The sequence below is a fragment of the Tympanuchus pallidicinctus genome, unplaced genomic scaffold, assembly GCF_026119805.1.
Source record: "Tympanuchus pallidicinctus isolate F22 unplaced genomic scaffold, pur_lepc_1.0 scaffold2, whole genome shotgun sequence".
Taxonomy (NCBI): Eukaryota; Metazoa; Chordata; class Aves; order Galliformes; family Phasianidae; genus Tympanuchus; species Tympanuchus pallidicinctus.
In genome coordinates, this window is record NW_026294721.1 from 14,214,331 (window position 1) to 14,239,581 (window position 25,251).

At 38.8% G+C, this 25,251-nt stretch overlaps 1 protein-coding gene and 1 long non-coding RNA gene across 14 annotated transcripts in view; one reads left to right on the forward strand and one right to left on the reverse strand.

The window, feature by feature from the left end:
• LOC128079860 (uncharacterized) overlaps positions 1-24,904 on the forward strand; it is a 29,480-nt gene extending 4,576 nt beyond the window's left edge. The window contains exons 3-4 of one of the 2 annotated variants that reach the window (XR_008206347.1): positions 20,087-20,228; positions 24,854-24,904. This is a non-coding gene — a long non-coding RNA (uncharacterized LOC128079860). Of the gene's footprint in view, positions 1-20,086; positions 21,040-24,853 lie in introns of those variants that run through there. The other variant, XR_008206346.1, reaches the window with a different exon arrangement.
• LDB2 (LIM domain binding 2) overlaps positions 1-25,251 on the reverse strand; it is a 208,206-nt gene that overhangs the window by 33,993 nt on the left and 148,962 nt on the right. For all 12 annotated transcript variants that reach the window (XM_052681445.1, XM_052681443.1, XM_052681444.1 and 9 more), the window contains exons 3-5: positions 17,936-18,108; positions 13,222-13,344; positions 11,509-11,592 (exon numbers count right to left, since the gene is read on the reverse strand). In XM_052681445.1, the coding sequence (XP_052537405.1) occupies positions 11,509-11,592; positions 13,222-13,344; positions 17,936-18,108 (380 nt within the window). The remainder of the gene's footprint in view (positions 1-11,508; positions 11,593-13,221; positions 13,345-17,935; positions 18,109-25,251) is intronic.

Consider the following 25,251-nt stretch of genomic DNA (forward strand, 5'->3'; position numbering starts at 1 on the left):
GATTCAAGAAGACTTATTTATTAACACACAGATTGCTAAGTGTTATTAAATGCATGTTTCTGACAGCCCCTGCAGATATGAATAAAGTAGCTAATGAGAAGAAAAATCGCCCGTATTGCCTTATTCCCAAGGCACAAATCATCCTTAAGCTAGACTGTGATGACAAATGGTATTTTCACCTTTGTATACATCACCTTCCACGATTACACGTACTGACAAATAGCTTTTTGGTGTGTATCCATATGAAGGTTTAAGAACTTGGTTCCAACCTTAGAAGTAAGAAGCTGAGCAAAGACAAAATGTATTAATTGCTTTAGGAAAGTATATGTTTACATGTCTAAAAGAAAGCAGTTTAAGGAAATTTTTATGCAGGTCACCTTTTAAAAGCTTTGTCAAAGCAAGCTCTAAGAATATTAAATGCATGTACTTTTTTTCCCTATTTTGCCCTGATTTTCCCAAAAACCAACAACAATATTGTACTTGATATCCTCTGAAGATCTTTCTCATCTAATTCTTGTCCAGAAAGAAGCTATAAAAGAACAAAACTTTGAACAATGAAATCAAACACTGTAAGTTAAAAAATGTAAGATCCCTTTAGGCTTGTTTGAGAATATAAATTAGGGTTAAAAGGTGGTGTGACACATCCATCTCAAGAAGTACTAAGCAGCCACAACATCCATTTAAATGGAGGGGCTATCAAGGACCAGTAACTGCCTACATGGCAGGTGAAAAAAAGGCTGCTTTCTTCTTTAATTTCACTTAAAGGAAATAGAAAGAAAAGAGCCCGAAGTATCACTCCAAACCAATTAGTGTTAAAAAAGTATTTTGTTTTATATTTTGACCCTTCCTATGATCTCTCTGGTTTTCCTTCCTCTTGAAGGAAACGGTCATTAAAAGTATTTGGTGCAAGAAACGTGGGAGGAGAGCATAAGCAGAGAATTGAGAGCATCTTCATAGACAGCATACTTCTGCCTGCTCTGGGGGGCCACAGTTCACTGGCACATGTGGGTAGGCTTTGTTTCTGCTACTTTTCCTCTTGCTTCATGTTCCTAGTCGCCGCTGCAGTAGTCACTTAAAAAATGAAAAACTGAAAAGCTTGTGAGGCTTTTGTGTTTTGTGGTTGTTTCTGTGGTCTAAAAGAGAGGTAGCCTTTTCCCTCTAGGTTTGGACTCAGAGGAGCCTTGAGCAGTGCACTGCTTCTTGCCATCATCTCAACAGATTTGGGCTGACCTGCAGCAGCTTGGAACAAGCCTTGGAGGTTAGACAAGGGCAGCATCCGTAAGTCCTTTGCTGCTGTGAAATCCACAAAATTATTGTGTGGCCGTGTCACTGGAAGCAGGGGTTTTCCTTACCGTCTATTACAGCAACAGGAAGCTTATTCTAGGCTGCAAAGTGGTCCACAGTAGGAATCAAAATATTAAAGTAAGATTATAGGAACCAAGCTACCCTGATAATGACCCAGGAAGAATTTGAAGCAGCTGACAAAAAAAAAGACCAGATGGTCTTCAGGATACATTTAGCCACCAAGAAGGTACACAGAAGAAACAATAAGTGGTACGAATATGATTTTGGTGATAATATTGACTCCAAGAATATATATTTTTGTTGAGTAATTTTTTGTTCTCCTTATAATATTAGCTATAATGATGAGCTAGCTGTATTTCACATTTCATGTATTTAATGTTTCTTATTGTATTTTCATAAAATTAATTCATTTTTAAAATTACATTGTTCAAAGTCATAGCAATAGAATATATGATATTCTCCCCCTTGTATGGCTGAACATTTCACCTCACACTCTAGAAAAGAAAAACAGGAATGATACACCCAAGGATACACTGGAATACCACCAGAATACGGAGAGTTATAAAAGAAAGATACTTGCTATTAAAATAGACTATAATATTTTACAGCACACCGTAGCTCTAACACATCTTGTCAAAAGCTGAAAAAAGGAAAGCTCTGCTGTGGCAGATTGAAACTTTACCTCCTTTATTTGCATATCACAATCAGAAGATTATTCCATTTTATAATTTCATTAGTTTGCATGGGAAGTCTCTAGACCTTCACCTTCCTCTGGATCTGGGATCTATTACACACTCTGGAAGATGGAGTAACAGTACCTGTATTGAGGCTGGTGCCATGAAGCATGAGACCAGATCTGCTCCACAGAGTGCGGTGATCTCTGCTTAATTGCAACACCATTTTCTTTAGATAGTGCTTGTGTTTTCCTTGGAGCTTTTGCTCCAGACCTGGCTGGGTCCAATCCTGCTTCATAAATGAGATGCTATGCAATCAGGCTAGGGAATATGCTGCGGGCTTTTTTTGTGTGTGCTTCATACTTACTTTATGTAAAATCGTCTTATCTTGTGTAGAAATGGTGCATAGCCTTTTAATTAAACTAGCTCTAAGTTTTGCCTGAATGATTAATAAAATGAGAAAATTCTCTCTCTTGCTATGAAAGCACTATTCTTTTGTCTTCCTTCATTCTTTTATATTCCTAAACCTTTTCTTCAAGTCAGATCCCTAAGTTGATATTTGTTCCTTGGGGCTCACCTAAGAACTATAATCTGCGGCTAAATCAAGTTAATTTTCTTTTGTCACAAAACTCCAAAACAAAACAACAACAAAAATGCAATAAAAATAACCATTTGTTGTTGTTGTTCATGCAGCATGGCATTTTCATGGCTAAAATTGCCCAAGGGAATGGAGAAATTAATTTTGATAAATTGGATTTTATGGGTATAAAAGACCTCTGAATAAATGAAAAACTATGAGATGACATTTGGATCAAAGGACAGATACCCATTGACTTCAATGGATGTTAAGACTGGTTCTTTGATTAACAAACTGCTTTATTATGAAGCAGTGGTGAGGTAGAAACACTGACAGGAAAAAGGTAACAATGCAGAGAATTAAAGAAGCCATTTGGGACAGGGAGAAATATTTAGTATAGCACCATTTTCTAGCTGTGCAGAACACAATGCTAGAAGTTAAGCAAAACAGAGGGAAACCACTTCTGCTTATACTGCTCACAAGCCCCATGTATGCAGCAGTACAGACCTGGTGGTTCAGTACTTCTTCTCAGTACTGCCTGTAGATTACATCCTACAGGTCTAACGTAGTTGAGGTAATTGCAAAATCACGGCCTCCTGTTTATTAATTAGGTATCCCTGCTGATATATCCATTAATATGAACAGAAGGTAGGCTTACAAATCAAAGGCAGTGCACAGATTTGCACACTTATGACCACCAGATAAACACTAATATTCATGTATGTGTACATACAGTATTGAACAGTTAAACAGTTTACCAAAATTTTCTAAAAGGTGAGCACAAAGAGAAAGTATTTTCAATCAGTGCAATTAATTGGTAAATTACAGTATGATTCCTATGGTAAAACTGCATTCCACTTATACACACACACACACACACACACACACACACAACCCTTCAGTGGCGACAAATTTGCAGACGAGGTCTAACTTCCAGACAGAAGCCAGATGATACAAATCATCCCTGCCCTGCATGAGTAGCACTGAGAGAGCTACTGAAGATGATCATCACTTGGGAGGAAGGGCTGGATGAGTTTCTCCATCAGGTCAGTCTCCTGACCCAACTAACTCTGCAGCTCTGAGCATCTGCAAAGTGCACAGGAAGGGACTGGAAGAAAAATTTAGCATTGTGTAAGTCAACCTGTAAAAATCACAGGAGTGCTGGACTACTGTTCTCTTTCATTGTGCTTGTATTTTACTTCTTAGAGTCAGTTGTTGTTTTTTTAGTGTTTCAGTTATGAATAAAAATATGGTGAGTTTATTGAAGAAAAAGAGTGGTGATATGGACAGACTCTGAATGGCAGACTCAGAACGTAGGAGGCATCATCTGTACAGACAAGGATCAGGGTATCACACAGAAAACATAAGAGTTTTATAGGAGCATCCTAGAAATAGGATCAAATTCAAATGCCCAAAGCAAACCTCCATGTAAACGTGGAAAAGTCAAATTTGACCTTGAGATATGTCAAAGGAAACAGGCAATGTGTCATACCATTTTACCGATGCAGAAATTGTCAGAGGAAGCGGAAGGAACAAGCTTACCAGTAAGGTTAACTATCTGGAGAAAATTACTGAAAAGATCACATAACATGGTTGCTTGTGATATCAGAATAAACAGACTTGTAAAATGAACCTTTTGAAGCTTAAAAACATGGGGGAGACATTGGATTCACTTTCCAAATAGAGAGCAGACCACAGTGCTGCCGGAAGTTTTCTGAAATCAATATTTCAGACCCTAAGACAACCGCTTCCAAGAACAAAGATTTGAACCCCAGGCTTTGTGTTAAAGCCTATTTCTTGACCTCTGCAACCACTCACCCCTCCCTGCATAACAATTTGCACTGAACACCCTTGGATGTTCAATATTCAACAACTAATTAAAATTTTTTGCTGTTTTCATTGCTTTGAACAAGAAGCTGGTTTTGGTGTTTTCAGGTCTTCATACAAATCATACCTCTGCAGCTCTCATTCCTAAACTTAATTAATAGTTATTATTATTTATGACTGCACTGCATATTAGTCCAGGCTTTAATTTGGTCTTCCAAAAAACAGAGCCTGCAGCTGTGTTCCTGGACTTTTTTCCCCTCATCTTTTTTCCTTTCTGAAATAACATTATTAGTTGAAATCCTGTGGCTTGTTTTTATATGGCTGATGATTTGTCTTTTTCTCTCCCTTTTACCCTTCTAACATTTTATTTTTAAAATGCTCCAACCTAACTTCATTCTGATTTCTCACTCATGGATGCTTCGAGGACTCACATGGTTGGCTATCATCCTTCCTTCTCATTACTGCAGAGCTTAATTTAATTTCAAAGGTCATATGGTCTATATATCCAGTGGGCATGGTAGCTAGCTTGTATTCATACACAATACATCTTTCTGAACTGAAACTCATGATTCTGTTAGCACCCTTTGTGTGAAGATTGGCCATTACCATCTCTAGAATATGGGTAAAATTTGCTGTTTCTGCTTAAGTCCCAATATCTTCTCTTATCACTTAAGCTCTGCTTCCATTCCCTGTTTTTAACTTGCATCCAAAATTTCTGCTATCCACAGACACTAAAACCTGTTTCTGAGCCACAGGAAACTGGGTTAGTCACTACCACACTGGCTCATTGCTCTCTGGTCCAAAGTCTGGCTTAAAATTGTTATCTGATCTTTTTAAAAGCAATTGGATTTGCTACATCTTACTTTGCTTTTGATGAGTCACAACTCTTTCATTTATAACACACTTCATTTGTTTCAATAAAATGCTTAGGGATCAGCAGATGAAAGGCACAACACTACTACTGTCACCGATATCAGTATTACATTATCAGTCATGCCCTAACTCTGCAACTTCAGACTCCATCTTCCCTTCACAATATTTCCAAGTTGGTGCCCCTTTCTCCACTTTCCTGTACCTTTGCCATCCTTGCTGCCTCATTCCACTCACTCCATCCTGGTCACTTCTTTTCTAAAACAATCTGTTCTATCACTTTATTCTCTTCTGTTTAGACACAATAATTTATTTTATAAACATTCTGTGATGTCATATCTTTATTAAGAAAAGAGAAAAGCTGATATTTGATTGTATGAGCTATTGCAAAGAACACATTTCTTCTCATTTTTTATTCTGAAAGTAACATATAACATTGTCTTAAATATATTAAATGCATGAAATAGAGGAAAAGAAACCACTGTGATCATTACTGAAATAAACACAAGAAATTACATTACCAGAGAGCCTTGGCAGAATCTGCTAATTATAGTTGGCACAGATAGAAAATGGATAGTCAGTTAGAGGAATTTGAATCCTTCTGTGAGACCCTCTGATTTTGACCATGTTTTCCCAGGGAGATCTGCCCCAAGCTCAGCTGTCTCATATTGAAAAAATTCTACCATCTGTAGGAAGTATACAAAATGCTGTGCTTCTGGTTCTAAGGATTCTTTAAAATTTTGACAGCTTTCATTAGGAAAATCCCCAGAATGATTAAATGATCCCAAACCTGTCCTTCTGAGTGCTTGTGAATCCTTAACAGAACTTGTTACTCCTATTCATTAAGGTACAGCATCACGCTACACGCTCAGACATTCTGCTTCTCTGACACCTCAAATGTGCACAGAACAAAGCCAGTGCAGTTTCTATGTGCAGGGCTTCATGCTTATCTGCTGAAGCCATCAAAATGTGGCAGAAGAACGAAGTGGGAAGCAACAGAAGAAGAAAGGATGAGCTTAGATTTTAGAGTAACCAAATGCTGCTCTAAGAAAATTCCTGACGCCCAGCTCTACAGTGGTACTAAGTCATGGGAAAAGCACTCTTATCAGTGTGTTCCCAGAAACACTCATCTGTTCCCCTTTCAACTACAGAGCTAGCATGAGACAGCAGACTGATCAATGCTGACAGTTTTGTTACAGCAAGTGTCTTACAGAGTGAGGCCCTGGCTCTTTCTGAATGGCTACCTCCAGTTAGCTGATCCCAAGTGACCTCAACATCATATGTGCAAGCAGGGGTGACAGTGCACTTCCATGTGTAGGTGCTACACAGCCATTAACATCTGCAGAAGAGATGCTACAAGGACACTGCAAAAATCCCATACGGAATCCTTTCGGTAATTAAAGGGGGCTTATTTAAAAAAAAAAAGATGGAGACTTTTTACATGGGTAGACAGAGGAAAAATTGGAATAGTTTTAAATTAAAAGAGAGGAGATTAAGATTAGATGGTAGAAGAAAATTCTCAGGAAGAGGTGAGGTACTGGCATAGGCTGCCCAGAGAAGCTGTGGGTGCCCTATCTCTGCAGGTGTTCAAGGCCAGGTTGGATGGCCCTGGGCAGCCTGTACTGGTGGGTTGCAACCCTGCCCATGGCAGGGCGTTGGAACTAGATGAGCTTTAAGGTTCTTTCTAACCTAAAACATTCTATGATTCTATGAAATGAGTAACACTGGAGTGCCTGGTACAGAATGGGTGCTAGCACTCCTGTACTCTGCCTGAGCCAGGGGCTCTAAGGAAATCACCATGTGTGACACTGTAGTCAAAAGATGGCAACATCACGTTACTCACACAGGGAAATGGCTTAGTGCTGCATGGGTGACTATAAATACAGCATTTCTTTACCCAGAGCACCTGACTTTGCATCCTTAACAATGCTTGCACATAATCTTTCTCCTTCTTCACTGAAAATACACAAACTCCTGTTAAGTATTGACCAGTTAGCTGCCACAAACACATTAGGAGGAAACTAACACTCAAATGATCTGGATTCATTTCCTTTCCATGCATGAAACCATATTTAGAGAAACAAATTTCCCAGTGCATTAAAACTGTTGCTTGTGCGTCCATTTTGGACACGCAAACAAAAATTTTGCACGCACATTGGACATAGTTACAAATGGATTGATTGCAATGTGAGTGTTGTCTTCAGAAAACTGCATCCCATTAAATAATTCATGTTATTCTCCTAGCAGAAGAAATCTGAGTGTCTAGTGAGAAGCTAAATTAGTGAAAAGGAGGATTCAGAAAATACTGTTCTATGTTGCAATAGTAATGCTTCATTACTGCTTGTACAGAAAACAAACTGGATAATTTGTAGCTCTGATAAGCCCTGGTAAATGCACCGTGTGGGATTAAGGGGAAGTGCTGCACCAGCTCTACCTTTGGAGAGGACAGAAGCAGGTTGGGCTCCACTGACTCAAAAAAGCAGTTGCTGGAGCAGACCCACAGCATGGGGAGGGTGCTGGATCTGCACCCTGGTAACAGCTCTAAGAAATCACTCCAACTCACTCAATACAAGAAAGGAGAAACAAATTTTGGAAACCTGCTGGGCAATATACAGCTGTACGTCAAGGCTCAGGCCAGGTAGTCCTGCCTAATTGGCATTAGGGGCTGGCATTTCTATCGTGTGAGAAATTTTGAGAGAATAAATCATTTTATAGAAGGCAGCATGAATTCTCTGAGCTCCAAACTGAATAGTGCTGCTGGCATATATCTGCTATTGAGAGTACATTCAAACACATTACATGCTGAAGAACAAAATAGCAGAGCAACAAGAAAACTGTGCAGACAAAAAATAAAAAGATAATGTGTGTGGACTAATTCATCGTAGCTTGGTGGAAACTGGTCTTCTGCATGTTATCTCCATCTTTCAACTCTGTACAGGATCCCTGTTTGTTCCTGAAGTTGTACTGACTGAGACTAGGATACAGGTCTTGGGCTTATTATCTGATGGTTTGTAATATCTTGTAATACTTGATGACTTGATGAAAAATTACCTTTTAAAAAGCTTGATATTAATTTAAAACCTACAAGGTTTTGCTCATTATTTCTGAGACAGCCTGTTCAGCTTCTATTCAGCAGTTACAGCAAAGTCGGCTGACCCCATTGATGAGGTAATCAATTATGCTGGAACAAAACAAACTAGTAACTGGAAGGGAAGGAAACCTATGGTTTTTCTACAGTGCCAGAGAAAACAAAGAGAAAAAGCATTTGGCAAACGACACAGGACAAAATAATTCATTTCCAGGTTCTGGAATACATTCCAGAAAAAATACTTAAAGTTTGCATTAAATGTGATTAAAAAAAAATAATCAATGTTTTTCTGTGTGGAGCACCTTTACTCCGAATAAATGAAGACAAAACAGGGCACACATCCAAAGCTGTGGCTCCACAGGCATGTGGCACTCTGGAATGGAGGTTAACATGCCAGCAACTGCAATTATTCCAAATAGCAATGATTTAGCATTCTGTGATGTCGAGAGTGCAAAAAATACAGGCTATGCCTTTATATCACAACCATCTGAAATCCAAGTTTAAATTCTGCCTTTAAAGCGACTGCAGCGCAGCTTGCTGCTGTGTGCACACTGGAGAATAAAAATGATTAATTCTGCCCATCAGTGAAGTTTTTGCTTATGAGTATTGCAAGCCTTTGCTGTGTGCAGCAGAAAAAAAAAAAAAGGAAATCATTTTTATGCTTAGTCTGAAAACCTTATTCAGAAACATGTAACAGTACTAATTACTAAATACTGGGAAGACTGGATAAAATATCCTTTAATGCTGGCTTAAACAAAGGAGAAAACACCTTAAACCTCTGTGCATTTACGAGATACTTCTAGCTCACAATTTTACAATTCTGAGTTGAGAAAGGATTTTCATTTTAAAATTAACAGAAGAAAGTGATTGGAAAGAAGTAAATCAAATGGAAACATTTCATCTGATATGAGCTTGAGCTGAACGTCTGAAAAAAAAAAAAAAAAAAAAAAAAAAAGCAGAATGATCAATTCCTCCCTGCAAGAAAGAGAGGTACAAAGATTGGCTTGTAAAAAAGAAAAAAAAGCCCAACCCTTTTGGAATCTCCACAGCAGGAGCCAGAGGAAGCTTTGCACCCAGAGACCTAATGTTGTCTGTTAAGCTAACTAAACTAGTAAGGAAGGAGAAAAAAAAGTAAGATTTCATCTTTTCATCCCCTTTCACTTCAGTGCTCATCTCCTCAGTGCTTAGCTTGATCCCAGTTTTCTTTTCCTGAGGATTTTTTTCCTCCCTCCCCCACTTTCTTCCTTTCCATTTTTTTGATGCTGATGGGAGCAGTGTGGGTGTGAGGCATGGCTGCATCCTAGTGGGGCCTCTGCCTTTCTTGTGCACATCATCACGAGCGGCAGTTGCAGAACATGTCACAAAGGACTGGGAAGGGAATGGGGACAGGGATATGCTGCAAATTTGGCCTGGCCCTCTGAGCCCTGCAGAGAGCATATGCTGAACCAGCCCAAGCACTCACAGGCGTGTCCAGCCACGCTAAGGGAATCAAAAACCTCAAAAGTCAGGCAATATCTTGTGGCGTAGGAAAACACTGAAAGAAAACATGGAAATAGTCCACTGAAGATAGCTGCTTGCTGCTGTTTGCCATAATGCAAAATGTGGTGCGATTTATGAGGGAGCCCTGGTGGCCATTTCTGGAGGACAGCTCCAGTATACCAAGCTGTGAGATCATAGAATCACAGAAGGGCTTGGGTTGGAAGGAACCTTAAACATCATCTAATTCCAACGCCTTGTGTCATGGGCAGGGTTCCCACCCACCAGCTCAGGCTGCCCAGGGCCTCACCACCCTCTGAGTGGAAAATTTCTTCCTACCATCTAATCTAAATCTCCTCTCTTTTAATTTAAAACCGCTCCCCTTTGCCCTGTCTCTATCGGCACGTGCAAATAGCCAACTCTTCAAATCCATAGCTCTCCAAGTTAGATAAGAGATGTTGGAGAGAATGCAATATACACAACATAGACGCACTGTCCTCGACTTTACAGGGGAAATTCTAATACAGAGCCTTATTCCTCCAAGGTTTTACGACAAATTCTTCTTTCAGTTACAGCCAATCCGCCCTGTGTAACTCAGACTATAATTTGAACAGTAATTTCTAAGCCAGCACCACATAAACTACCAGCTACCCAACAAAGGCTTATTATTCTGGAAGAGCAAGGAAAACTACAGCATGTCTATAAGCCATACACAGTGAGAGAAATCTCACCATGTCTCCATCCTGACACGGTTCCTCCTTGGAGTCCAAAACACTCTGGGATAGGACTTCATCATAGGAAATATTTTACAAGGATCACAGCCCTGAAAAATGCACAGCTAAAATGCTGCAATACAGGTTCTCAGCTCTACCTTCAGCTGAAAAAAACCCCCTGCATTTTCTAGTGTGTTCTTGTCATCTTCAAGAAGCACCTTGAATTATTACACAGTTAGAAGGAATAAAACCACATTTCTTGGGCAAGTTAGCTTGGTATATTATTGAGTTATCTGCCCTATTTTATCTATTAATGGCATGTTTAGGAATGAGAAAAATCTTAATTTTAACCTTGAAAAATGAACTCTACGAACCCATATTTCAGTGTATGCATTGTAAGCCCACACCAGGGAATACTCTGAAAAATAAAAATAAACTTACAAACTTTGAATGCACTTCAAGGGTCAAAAAGCAATGGGAACAAATGCATTATTTAATCATAAAAAAAACCACACTCAATTCAATGCAAGGCTGAGGAGGGAGCTCAGGCTCCCAGAAGCACGTGAAACAAGAACTGGTTTGAGGAACTGCTGCAGCCAGACTGGAGCTGAGTGTTTGCTCAGAGGTGGAGAGGTGGAGAAGACAGGCAGTTGTTAATGAGAACAAGCTGCCATTTTCTCAGGAACAGTGAAACAGTTTTGCTTGAAAAAAATCAATCCTTTTGTCAAAGATGAGAAGTAATACCATCAAAAATACAGCACTGTGCACACATTCCCTCAATTCCATGACAAATTTCTTATCCTTTTTAATGCTGCATTATTAGCAACTACATCTTTATTGCAGGCTCCTGCACTCCTGCTAAGAGTTAGGTCCATCTCTTACCTGTCTGACACAGGCTCTGCTCTCATTACGTTGACTCAAAGCTAACAGCAACTTGTAAAAAATGCTCACAATAAATGTTGGCTATGGTATGCTTACCCTGAGGTAGTTGAGGGTGAAGTTTGTCAGACCCATTCGAGTGATGTTTTTGGACAGCTGCTCCAGCACCTGAGGGTCTTGTGCCTAAACAACAGAGAGAAAAAGAATTTTCACTTTGCTTTTCATGTATTTGCTTTTCTTTATCCACTTGGTGGAATGTGGGGAAGGTTCTTTGAAGAGAGATGTCATTCCTATTGATAATGAATTTATGCCATAAGCTACAGAGCTCTGTTTGCACAGGAAAATGCAAAACCTTAAAGAACTGAACCAGAATGTTTTCCAATACTTCCTCCTGTCCATAACCATTCAAGTAATATACCTTGGAGGTCTGGTCATGCATAGGGCACAGACAAGTAGAGCACCCCTCCCACCCACTTCACAAAGAGCTTCCTGTAAGACCTTGAGCCTTTCATTTGTTCCCTGGAAAACAAGGAAAGTAAGCAGATAAAGGCAGAAGTAAAGAAGGTATTGCTTTCTTTTTGTGTATGAGAAATTGAAGCAGAGAACTCATCAAAGCACTTTCTAACAGACCTAATCATGTGAGAGGCGCTAAGCACAGGCTGGAGAACCTTTTTGGTTTAGGTTATTTTACTTCAGATGAAACTGGAAAAGCATGAGCACAGTCCTTCTATGACCCAAGCCAGGAGCTTTACCCGTGAAACCAGCCTCTGCTTTAGAATGAGATTGATCTCATTACTACAGTACCTGCTGGTTGTTCGCTAGTCTGGTTCTAGTGAATCGCAACCTCCCTAAATATAAAATTGTGCCCACAGCCATCATTATTTAATGGGATATTGTTGAATAGTTTAGAAGTCGAACCCTCTTAAAAAAAAAAAAAAAACAAAAAAAACAAAACAAACAAAACAAGCAAACAAACAAACAAAAAACTAGAAAAGAAAGGGATAGAAATAGAGGAAAATATTTCCAACAGTATTTCCATGTCTGGGCTGCTTAAGTTATTTAAAAGTCTTCTCTAAAATATGTATCTTTAACTTTGGATATCCAAGTAACTTGATGTCAAAATAAGGACGTATATTTGGGTTGTATTCTTACCCTCTACAACACTTTAGCCCTGTAATTAATTTTGCATATGGAGCGCTACTAATCTGAATGCTTCTGCAATGCAGAACTGAAAGTAGCAATAACACTCCATTCTGTGATTCCCCTCAGTGATTTACTTTATTATAGTTTGACTTTATCCTGTAGAATATATAAAGTTTTAATGTTCCATTGTGTATGTTTTCATTCAATTACAAATAAAAAAAAGTCTTGAAATATTAGGAAGGGAAGACCTGAGTTACAACTCTGAAGTATTCTGAGTAAAGATGTGATATTTATTTATTTTCTGCCTGACATAAGGGTAAAATTAGTTAGCTTAATTTAAAGACCAAGAAAATTTGTATCTAAAAGGATGGAAATCCACTGATGTTAGTTTAGTTGATATCAATATGAACAGATTTTCAGCCCAAACCATACAGACCACCAAATGGGATTAAAAACAAAACTGTGCTAAACCAAAATGGAAATATAGCAACAGTGGCAACAATGAAGCACTGAGACAGGAAGGAGCAATGAAGAAACTCATAATGAATGTAGTTGCATGCAGAAGAAAATATTTACAGTTAGTTGCCTTGGGTGTGAAATTTGTTGGAGTTCTTCATAAACCTAATCTCATCTCTTTGCATTAGGTCAAGTGAAAAAAGGATTACTTACATGCATGGCTAGAATGCTGCGTGGGACTAATTCTCTGTACTGTCTAATAGTAAAGTGCCATGTTTTTATTCTCATAAGATCATCAAAAGTAAACTCCAAGATAAGACGTCCTTCTGTGCATACCTAGAATACATAAAATGCATGACATAAATTCCCAGGAATTTTGCTTGCAGTAGTACTGTATCATTGACCAAACAACATTCAAAAATATCAGAGCAGTATTCTATTCTTCACCTGAGCTGGACTAATTATTTTTCTTTCTCACCGGGGGAAAAAATAAATGTGAGAAAATGGCCTTACTGCAGAGCAGATAGTACCTTATAATACTAAAGATTTCATAGCATTTCACTAAATCTTATGTATTGCATCAGTTCTCTTTCTCTCTTGGTTCAGGACTGTTAATTAACGACCCAGCCTTGCAATGGAGGTGACTGAGGTCCAAGTGTGCACACTTGATGCGAAGTTGCTGACCACTGTTCCCAGTTTTTCTTAGGTTGATCTTGCCTCACATTGGATGGGCACATAAACTTTCCCTTCCTATCCACTTGGAGTACAGGGTGCCCTGAATGGATGCGGTTGATGTTAATCCTTTTTTTTTTTTTTTTTTTTTCCCTTTCTTCTCATTCTTTTCCAAGTATTTTCCAAGTATTTTTATCTTTTTATCTCATTTTTACTTTTCTTTTATTTCTTACCTACTTTTATTAATGCTGCCCTTTCATGGAATGGTGGGACAGCAATGAAGAGCCAGAGGGTACAGTGGAGCTGCATCTATGGCCAGTGGCTCCTGCAGCACTGTGAGAGCTCTTATCTAAGGAGGAGATACATATGGGAGGCAGCAAGGGGATACTACCTGGAAATGATGAATAAAATAAATTACTGAAGATTTTTAAGCAACTGTATTTGGAAAAAAAAAAAAAAAAAAAAAAAAAAAAAAAAAAAAAAAAGCTATAGTTGTGGACTTCTTTAAAAGAAGTAGGTGCAAAATACATGCCTGCCTTGGGGCACCCTGGAAAACATGAACGAGGCCTGATGCAAAATTTAGCTACCTCTATTGATTTCTTTTAATTGAACGCTTAGACTTACAACTCCTATTCCAAGCAGAATTTCAAAGTACAGGATGCAGAGATACTGTGGAGACATACTGTAACAGTTCTTTTTAAAAGAAAAGGTTCTTGCAAATTTAATTTTAAAACAACTAATAGTTAATTGAGCAACTAGCCATCCTAGATTTGGTTGAGGCCATTGAGCCTTTTTACAACCCTTGCTCACATCAGACTAGTTCCTGCTTTGGCAATGTGTGGCTTTTCCAGTTCGCAGTTCATGAATGTTATCATGGCTTTTTCTCATGGTTGTTTCTACAAAAATACACAAGTAACTTTAACAGGCATGTTATACAGATAAACTACTCTAGACCTATGAAGAAGAATGCTGCAACAGGTTCTCCTCTGCCCCTTTTAGCTTAGCTCAGTGAAGCCTTCAAATTCTTAATGTAACTTACGCTGTTGTTTGACCCTGATCTTGGTTTTCACATCACTTGTACTATGATAAGGAATTACCCAGAGATATAACACATGTGTGCAGATAAGGTTCAAAACAAGAAGAAAAGCATTCTGTTATATTAACATTACTGTGCTGAGGCCAAAGTTCCTGATTACCGACCGGTTAACTGAAAATACTTCAGGTTTAAAATATTTTTTAATAATAATACCTGTGGCTTCTCAAATGTTTCTTCTGCGGCTCAAAAACCCACAGCTCTTAACAGACTTGTTTTATGCACTAGCATTAACAAATTCTAATAGAAAAACTGAAACACATACTTCATATCACCGTGGTAAAAATTTATACATCTTATAAAGGAATTTAATTTCCTTTTGTGGAGCAGAATTTTACACACTGCTTTTAATCAATAAAATTGGTGCAGTTCTTATTTTAAATGGGCTTTTTTTTTTTTTTTTAAATGCTACCTTTTACATAGAATCCAAAAAATCAAAAGGGTCTCCAATTAAGAAAACATTTTCTGTTGTGCTGAATTCATGTTACCGTACTGTGAGCTCTGACATTTTGTTTCTGTGGTAACCAAAATCAGCTGATTAGTTGGCATGGCAACAGAAAAGATGTAATCCCAGCAGACACACTCTAATCAATGCCCCCAGCACAGATGGTCTCCGGAGGATCAACAAGAAAGAGGCTGGCAGGCATTCAGCATATCACGTGGTTGCTCTAGACTAGGCCAGGAAAAAACTAAAAAAGAACGTTTCTCAAACTAACCAATAGCTTTTTAACCCCTTCGCTGCACTTATTAACTGTAGGAAATTCAACTGCCTGCATCTATAATAAATAAATTCATTCCTGTTCCATAACACTTGGATTCTTACAGTAGTGACACAGCGTATCTTTTAAAACTCTTCCCCCTTCTGTTAATGGCCATCTCTCAAACCTGGCTTTAAAAGAAATCTGATGCTTTTACAAATCTGGAATGTGCTGGAGGGCCAAAATCACTGGGAGTGTTTGATTCCATGCTTGTAAATCAGTTTGATGGAGCACAAGAGAAGGCCTGCCCACCAGTGGGTGCTCCTGAGTGGGTGCTCAGAGTGGAAGCAAAGCTCAACCTTGGCGACAGCTATCAGGAACTATAAAAACCACAAACTGCAGAAAACCAGTGTGGCTATACATGAAATTGGGAAAACACTCAAAATCAGAGTATTGGAAATAGTCATAATTCTTTCCTTTGCTTGGAGAAACAATGAACATGGTAATCAGGGCTTTGGCCTCTCCTTTGCCACTCTAATTCATGCCATGAATTGTATTCATTTATAACTTGACAAAGTCTGTTCTTAAGCGTGTGCCTTACTTAACGTAGACAACAGCCTTCTAAAGACAAGCTGAACTATTTGTATCCTCACTGGTAGGCATGTTCGAGCCACATTTGTTTGAAAAAAATTGGAAATGCCGTATTATATATTCATCCAATATTGCAGTATGCAGTGAGTAGCTCTAACTGAGAAAATGTTGAAATGAATAAAATGCAGCTGCGGATTCCTGATTCAATATGTGATGAGAACTGTTCCAGCCCATTATATTAGATGCTAGTGAATTTGTAGCTTACAATTTGTTTGTGAAACTGAAATAGCTATTAACAAGAATAGCTTATTTGTATTTTTGCACTAAAAAAACCCTTTCACTGGGTCAAATTCAGACATCATGTGAGGAGCTACTCAGTCAGCTGGAGCGCTGCTTACGAGAGTTCTGTTCTTCCAGCAATGCTGTGGGAGTTAGAGCCTACCTTTATGTTCAAGATCCATGACCTCACTATCTCTGCTAGAAGTTACACATACACAGCTGAGACAGCATTTGGCTCTAACTTATTTCTGAGAGCAATGTATTCTTTTCTCCTCTATTCCACTATATGCTGTCTTCTATTTCAACAGTATTACTTATCCAGCCATTTTAACATACAGTCATTACAAAAAAAAAACCCACCCATTCTTTAAAAGCAGCTCCACAAAAAAAGCAGCCTCCCTGCACCTCTCCATGTTTTCTACATGTGGCAACCATGACAACTACTACCTCAGTGCTTGGGAAGAAAGAGGTGCCATCTAGGAGTATCTCCATGTTTGCGTCTGTGTAAACCACAGGGGGCTGGAATGGGACAGCTGGAACAAATATGCCATAAAATACACACCTCCCAGCTCACCAGCACTCTGCACACTGGTGGCTTCTTCTCCCTATCCTTTAAGTCCCACACCAGGAGGAATTAAATTGTCAGAGAAGACACAAAATGCTAAAACAACATGTGCCACGCAGCCTCTACGCATGATGTTGTCAACATCAGTGCTTTGTTAAACTCAAAAACCTCCCCAGTTTTGTAGGATGTGGGCAATATGGGTGGATTATCTCCTGATGCACCTTTTCTTTTATACTTTTTTTCCATGTGAAGATTGATGTTCACAGAAATGAACAGGTACAAGATGCAAAAGAAACATTTTCTGTCAAATTATGAAGTGTGCCTTTCCATTTTCAGAATCAGTTTACTGGTTTTTAAGGTAGGATTTTCATTTTGACTTGGACTTCCAATTTTTTTGGTACTGTTTTTATAAATATACAACACTCACTTTAATTAAAGAATTGAAGTAGCCAATGCATGAAGATAATATAATTCACTATATTCCACAGTTCACTATCAGTTGCAAATAAATTCAATATGTACTAACTGCCTGACGCAGACCATGCTCAAATCAATTGAGACCTTCCACTGACTTCCCTGCCCTTTGGACCAGCATCCTACTGTACTAAATCACCTTTTTCCCAGAGATTTACAGTCCTTAGACTGAGTATCAAGTGTAAAGTGAGCCACCCAAAATGGTAGGCACCAAGCAATGTAAAATCTCACTGTTGCTTTAAAATTGAGCCAAGAGAAAAGGAGATGGGCAGGTTGCTTTTAATTCATGTACATCTGCTAGTTCCAGAAACCTGGCATTATGTGCTTCTCTTGCAATCTTTCTGGGAGAATTGCAGAAGATGCCCACAAAATTTTCCAGTCATGTAATGAATACAGAAAATAGTAATTAAAGGGATTCAAGAGTTTTCAGTATTAGAAATAATCTCAGTCTACCAGAAAAATGCAACAGCCAATATTTTTCACTCTTATACACACCAGAAAGAAAGAAAACAAAACAAAAACAAACAACATGCTTTTTTGAGTCTTCCCTGTTACCTTGGTAAACATGGGTTTTCCATGCTGAGTGACCATGGTGCATTGATCACAGTCCACTGTGATGGATGAGTTGTGGTATGACTCTTTTGAGTGCTTGAGAATGTAATACAGGTCTGTTACACCTCCTTCAAAGACAGTGCTAAAATAACGAGGAATGAGGGTCCTTCCAATTGCTGTGAGGAAAATACAAAGCAGAATTCAGCAAATGATCTAGGTTATAAAATCTTCAACTATTTGCTAACAGAACATGAATAAATTTAAGTGCAATGAAATCAAACTTTCATTTAAGTAATATAATACATGTTTTCTGTCTGCTGTAGAAATGAGTTGTGCCTGCTTCCAGTGAAATCAATGAGCACAGCTTATTCTGATATTCAGAGAGAGTGATCTCATCTTATTCACTCTCTTTACACTGATGGTGAGTTAGAGTCACTTTTGAAACCATCTGCAAGTTTTTTGTCCCAGTAATTATCATACAGAGAGCCACATGGTGCCAATTATGACTGAAAGTTGGATATTACTCATAAATGTATAAAGACAAGTGCTGAGCACTTACAGAAATGCATTTTTACATTCAAAAAGGCAAAGTGCATTTATATAGAGTAGTTGTGGACACAAATATGTTTGCATGTGTGCACATGTGTATGTATATACAGCCGCACACACACTGTTGACTGCGTTGACTGCATAGGACAGCTATGGCTATCAGTCTGGAGAGTGAAGAAAAACCTGTGAATGCAATACAGTGTATGTTATACAACATACGATTGCCAACAAAGAGTCTACCTGAAATCTCTCTTTAGACTGAGTGTATTTGTGCCACAGGCTGGAAGGTCTGTGGTAGCTTATATCCACTCTTAGTCCTCAGGAGCATGGACTTCAAGTACTGAGTTCTCCAAGTAAGTAATAGTAATAGTGAGCATGGCATGCATTTTGGATGCACAGACTAGCAGAAAACCGGTATCAAAGGCAATTATCTCATATGCAACCGATGCTTTCCACCTGCTTTTTTTACAGATAAATTTGGATGCAACCACAAGCTTGTATGAAAGAACACTTTACTTTATAATAGACCAATACTTCCATACTGAATGAGTCATTGCCTTGCATGCATTAATCAATCCACAGTAATTCTGAGAGGTGGATACATGAAAATTACCTCCATCTTCAGAGGGAAAAACTGAGAGATCTAAACTAAATGTTCTGGAACAATGAGACAGAAAAGTCACCACCAACAGGCAAAATTAGAGTTGATTAGCTCCTAATTCTTACTTATCTACCAGGACTATGAGGTGACTCATGTCTCTCTTATACCCTTCAGAGTAATTTCTGAAGAACTTATTTTCATAGGAATTTTGCCAGCATACAAACAAGGGCACTTGACCCTAAAAATGTATTTGCAAGTGGGTGTTGTAAATTAAAAACTATGGTGTTTTCACAGAAGTGGTTTCTGTGAAAGCTGTTTCTGCTTGGTGTGTTACAATGTGGAGTATTTCAATGTGCAGTTATAATGCACATTATGTAAGGAAAATACACAAATGTAGGAAATAAGGACTTAAAGCTTTTACTGCAATATTAGATATCAACATAATTTTAAGGATTAAAATATACTGTGTTCGCTGGATATGGCTGACAGTTCAATGAATACTTTGAACAACTATTCTACAACTCAAGCTCCTAAAAAACCCACCACCATGGCCATGCATGTATTAATTTTCTGCAGTCTTTTAATTCAATTTAGAGAAAATGAAGTCCAGTGTATCAGCATAAGACTCGAGCTTTAACTCAAATTTTTCCGTCTTGGTATGGTATATAGCAAAACTTGAAACTTTTCCATCATGTTAATTTTTTGCTCCCCTAAGGCTAATTAGTGCAAATTAAATTTCCTGCTAATCATCCTAGGCAGCAAATGTGTGATATGAAAATCCAGTATTCCTACTGATTGTGATAAACCTCTATTCACGTGACTTAGGCATCACATAAAATCCTGAAACTTCTTTAACTGCATTTATAGACCATTCCTGAAGTAGCATAGTCATATGGTGCTGGTTTTAGCCTTGTAACTGCAGCTACAACACAATAAAGAAGGCTAGAACTACATTAAATATCTCATTATTTTTCCTACTAAGCACTGTCTGTTCTTGCCACCAGGATCTGCTGCTGTGAATAATGCAGTGAGGAGCCAAAAGGATGAGGAGGAACAGAGTTGCACATAAGGTGGTGCCCCACAGAACCTCATTTTCATCTACAGATGCCCATGCAGACTCTGTCTGTAAAAGGAAAAGCTGCTCATGTGAGTTTCTAGCATACACTACCATAAACTCCAGGAGAAACAGTCACAAAACCCTACTAACAAGTAGGCTGGTCCTCAGCTCACTGAGCTGCTTTTGTTACAGAAGACTGAAGCAAATCCAAGGCTTGGGCTCTCTTCCTGAAGCGTTTCATGGCTTAAAAAGATAACTTATTTTCTAGTATAAATATGACTCTGTACAGTGGTAACAGCTTATTTATGCAGAAGACATTTCCAAGAACAACAAAGGGCTGTGCAACAAGCCCTTGTAACCACAAACTTTCTGTGTTTTAAGTGCAAAAGGCTTTTCTTGATGTTTTCTCCTCCAGAACATAACTGTGTGTATGAATATCCAAGCACTCTCAGCTCTGCTCTTTATTACCCATCCTCCCCCCCTCTCCCCTAAGCCTCCCTGTTCCCTACCCTCACGGTCTTTCTCTTTCCCATCTTATGGTCAGTTTATACGCACAGGTTATCTTCCATGTTCACGGTTCATCTCTCAGTGCTGCCCTGTCCCTTCCCCCCCTCCTCACATAGTCTGTTCTCCTTGCTTAGGCAGGCTCACTAATCTCCCTGTAGCTCCCCAAATCCCTCATTCTCCTTACCTAAAGGGGACCACACTATCTATCTGCAGTCTCCCTGTTCTCCTCCGCTGTCCCCCAAATGCCAGCTTCATGCACACTTTCTCAGTGCCCTTCCCAGCTACCCATGCTGCACAAAGCTCCTTGCCTCTACAGTGTAAATCTTTCTTCTGCTTCTGAATTTTGTGTACTTTTCCCCAGGATCTTCTGTCTCCTACTTTTCTGCACTCTGCTTTATCCGACTCCATCCCTCCTCCCTTTGCTCAGCATTCTATCCAGCCAGGGACAAGGTAAGAGCATCTCTTTCTGCCCTCCATGCAACTAAGCAGCTCCCTGTTCACTGTCCATGTTTTTCTTACTGACTTCTAACCCTCCCATAATCAGCTTCCCTCTTCTTCCTTTCACCTTCTAGTTAATACTTCTGTCCACTCTCACACTTCGGTGCCATCAGATTTCTTTTCCGGTTTAGTCCCTCTCTTCTTTTGCCTTCTTTCCCCTCTTTCCTCTATGCTTCTAATGCCTCATTGGAGTGAGAGAGTTTTCTTCCTGGATTTTCCAGTGACAGTGCTATGGTCAAGCCGCTTGCTTGACCGGGAGCTCCGGAGAAGGAAGAGCTTCCTGCTTTCGCATGCAGCACTGGCTGACCATACATCAGGGCCTGGAAACGGGGTTTGCAGTGGAAAAATCCAGGAGTCCACAGAGCCTTGAGTCCAGCCAGGAAAGTCTTGAAAATTTCAGCTGTCAAACTCAGTGAGGCTTCAGATGAGTACTTCAGAATGGTGTCTTTTTCCACAAAGATCCATAAATTTAATAAATTTGCTAAATTCAGTCAGGTTTACACAAGGAGGACAAAAGGCAACCCCTGCCACAAAAGTAAGCAATCCTGCTCCACAACATCATATGGATGTGAAAATAAAAAGTTGCAATAATTTTGTAACATGGACAAAACAGTTCTTGTTTTTTTTTTTTTTTTTTTCATTTTCAAAAACAGAAATCATTTTTGACTTAGATAAGAGAGAACTAGCTACAAGCAAAATAAACCACAATTTCAGTTTTATTGGCTTAAGTTTGGCAAAATTATAAGTAACTTGAAAGAAGTTATTTTAATAGGATTTATTAAACAGTATTAATAATAGACGCTATATCATCTGCCTGCAAGAACAGATTAGAGAAGTCATGACTGCAGATGTTGAAGCTCTGAGCCCAGCACTCAGGGTTAGGAAAGCAGACACAGATTCACACCTGCATCTGCAAGAACACTAGCAGAATCTTACAGTGCTATTATCCAGTACAGGCTGTTTCACTGAGTGAAATGCAACATCCTGCACTATAAGAAATTGGACACACTGTGAGCTAGAAAGAAAATTCACCTACCCCTCCCTCAGCACTCAGGCATTAATGCCAGATCCCCATAATGCTACTTTGCATTTTGTCCTGAGCAGCATCCTTCATCCTTAACTGAGTATCTGAGGACATACTCCTTCCCAAGAGAGGCAGACGATGCCTCTTAATGCTTGCTTCATTTGTGCTAGCAAATCCCTAGACAACAAAGAAAACTGGCAAAGATCAGCTAGATTTATCAATGGGTGATGACGGTTATTTATATGAAGGTGTCTATAAGAAAGGTGTATCTGAAGTGATTATTTTGCACAAACTACTGGGCTGTTACTCGCTGGGATGCCAAACCTTCAGCTTGCTCACTCATGTGACAGCCTGGCTACGCATGGCTCTATTTACATTTCCAGAGGATAAGAGACCTAAGTACAATTTTAGAATTGAAATTTAATGGGTAGATAAGTTGACACTTCCCTGGACATGAGTGGTCCAGAAATCAATTAATCCAATCCACGTAATTGTGGTACCACCACATGCCATGTGGTGGTGGTACTGTTGTTTTGTTTTTCCTAAGGAAGATTCAAGTAAAATCGAAAGTAAACATGTTTTTTTAGTTCATAGGAAACGGGTATTATTTGTGGGCTAGAAATAGAAGAATACTTCCTCCCTTTGTGAAAGATATGCTGTCAAATTCTCAATGCCTTCTCTATAGAATGCAAGTTCGTGGCCTCTGTTGCAGAAGCAGGGCTCGACAGCAAAACCCTCCTTGCTCAATGCACTTGTCAAAGGTTGCCTTTACAGTACAAGCTCTCAGCAGCAGAGACTTCGTTTTAGCATATATGTACACAGCATGTAGGATAACTGCCAAATTGGTATAGAAGTCAAACAATAGAAGTGTTAACCAAAGAAATAAAAATACTGGTTTGATTGCTTCCAGACTGTTTTTTGCAGCCTGTCAAGTCCTGTGTCTTCAATTAGAGCTATGATATAAAATAAGCAGTAAAACAGACACAAATATAAAAGCATAAAATATAAAAAGCCTTCTAAAGTTCCAAAGAATCAGCAACAGAATGAAAAAAATGACACTGTGCCTGTTGCTTAAATGAGCTCTGTCTGGAAGCTGTAGTACTGACTGCAGCTGATTATCTCATCAACACATTACAAGGATGGGATTGGTGAACAGCACTGGTTGGGACTGCAGGTTTTTTGGCTTCCAAACCAAAAAGTTGAGATGCCCTGTACAGCTCCAGGCAGATTATGGAAGCCTCTTGCTTGGGAGATTATCACAGCTGGGGTTCAGTAATTAAATGGCAATTCTAAGACCAACTTTCCCTCAGCCAGATTTAAGGGCTGGGGAAGTCTGGAGATGACTTCTCACTGATCGCAAATGAGCTTTCCTGAGCACCACAGAAGAAAGCCTGAGCTTACTGTCATTTGTTAATTGACATCTCTGGCCTTGGCTAATTGACATCTGTGTGGACCAGAGGCTGGCGCAGTCATTTAGGCATGCATTTGTAACCAAAATAAATGAATGCACAAAAAGCAAAACATTATGGAGTTATAGAGTGATGTCATTGCTCTCCTTCTGTCCCTACTTTTGTTTGAATTTGCCCAGATTTGTCTCAGTGAAATATCACATCAGGTGTTCCCTCTCAGATGCAACCCACCTGGTTGGGATGCAGAGGGGGTTGAGATGCATACTTTCTCTAGACTTTGCTCAGCAGCTCTGCTAAAACTGGGGAGGAGGGAAAGGAGAGAACTGAAGCTGGGAAGAGTCTCAAAGTTGTACACGTGAACAACCATCCACATTTACAAAACCTTTTCTGGTGAGTGGATTCAAACCCAAACAAAATGAATCTGTCAATACCCAGGAAAAGCTGAAGGGCAGTGAAAAGACAGTCTAATTAAAGTCCAAATTCTGTTTCAGAGATGTGTGGGCCACGTTGATTAAACCACCCACATGTGTCCAAGGCAGAATCTGGCACACACAGACCCATCCTTTTTTATTCCGTCTAGTGGTTAAGATTGGGCTTCTATCATTTAGACTACTTATAGAATAACTGTTATAATGTACGCTTGATCTGTACTGATCTTATGGGAGAAGTCCCGTATTTTATACAAATAAAGTATTAAATAAAATAAAATGTATGATTTTAAAACTATTACAACTATTACAAGTAATGGTAAATACACTATTGTATACTATTAAGAGCAGTATACTACTAATAGTAATAGAGGTATTTTACATTCAGAAAATATCTGTGTAATCTGCAGATGGAATAGTTTAGAAACTCCATAAAGTTTGGAGGGTCGTTTACAAGTGTTACCTCCACATTGCTAATAAAGTACAAATTTTTGAGAAGTAAAATCAGCTGCTTATTCATTCCTCCCCTGTCCATACAGATTTGTTTTTATCATTACTGTTCTCCCTAGTATTCTGTGGCAATTAGGAAAAAATGAATGTTTCTGATGATTTTGCCTTTGTTCTCATTTTTTAACAAAACTGCAAAGATGAGTAACAGGGATTCAGTGCTGTGACTGAGTGCCTTGAATCCTTCCCACACTCAAACCCCATGTTTAGTTTTTTTTCTGATCCACGATATCTGCATTATCTTATTTATTCTTATGTCAAAACTACTGCATACAGACTAAATTTTAACCAATAGTATTAAGACATATGCAATTATACATGTCCATTTTTTTCTTCTACAGTTCCTGTGTAATTCAAGCGTTGTTAGATTAGACTCTTCCTTTTCTTCCAATAAGTATTTTCTAACACCATTTTATCCTGGTATTTGCCTATATAATTTTGATTCAGTTGACAGTGTATTTCCTTTTCTTGTAGTCTGTAACTAACACTTCAATCCTCTAAAACACACTTGAGTCAAGAACAGGTAACAGAAACTTTATGTCAATGAGAGCTCAGCTTAATTCTCCAGACTTTATGACCCTTACTCTCAGAGATCCATAATCTGCAACTCGGACTTAAATCCATCTTTCTGAAAAGAGATATTTTACTATAATTCATTTTTGTGATAGTAGCCAGAAAACAACTATAAAAAGCTCTATGTCTCAAGAAAGCAACAGATTAGTTTTTCATTAAGGAACTC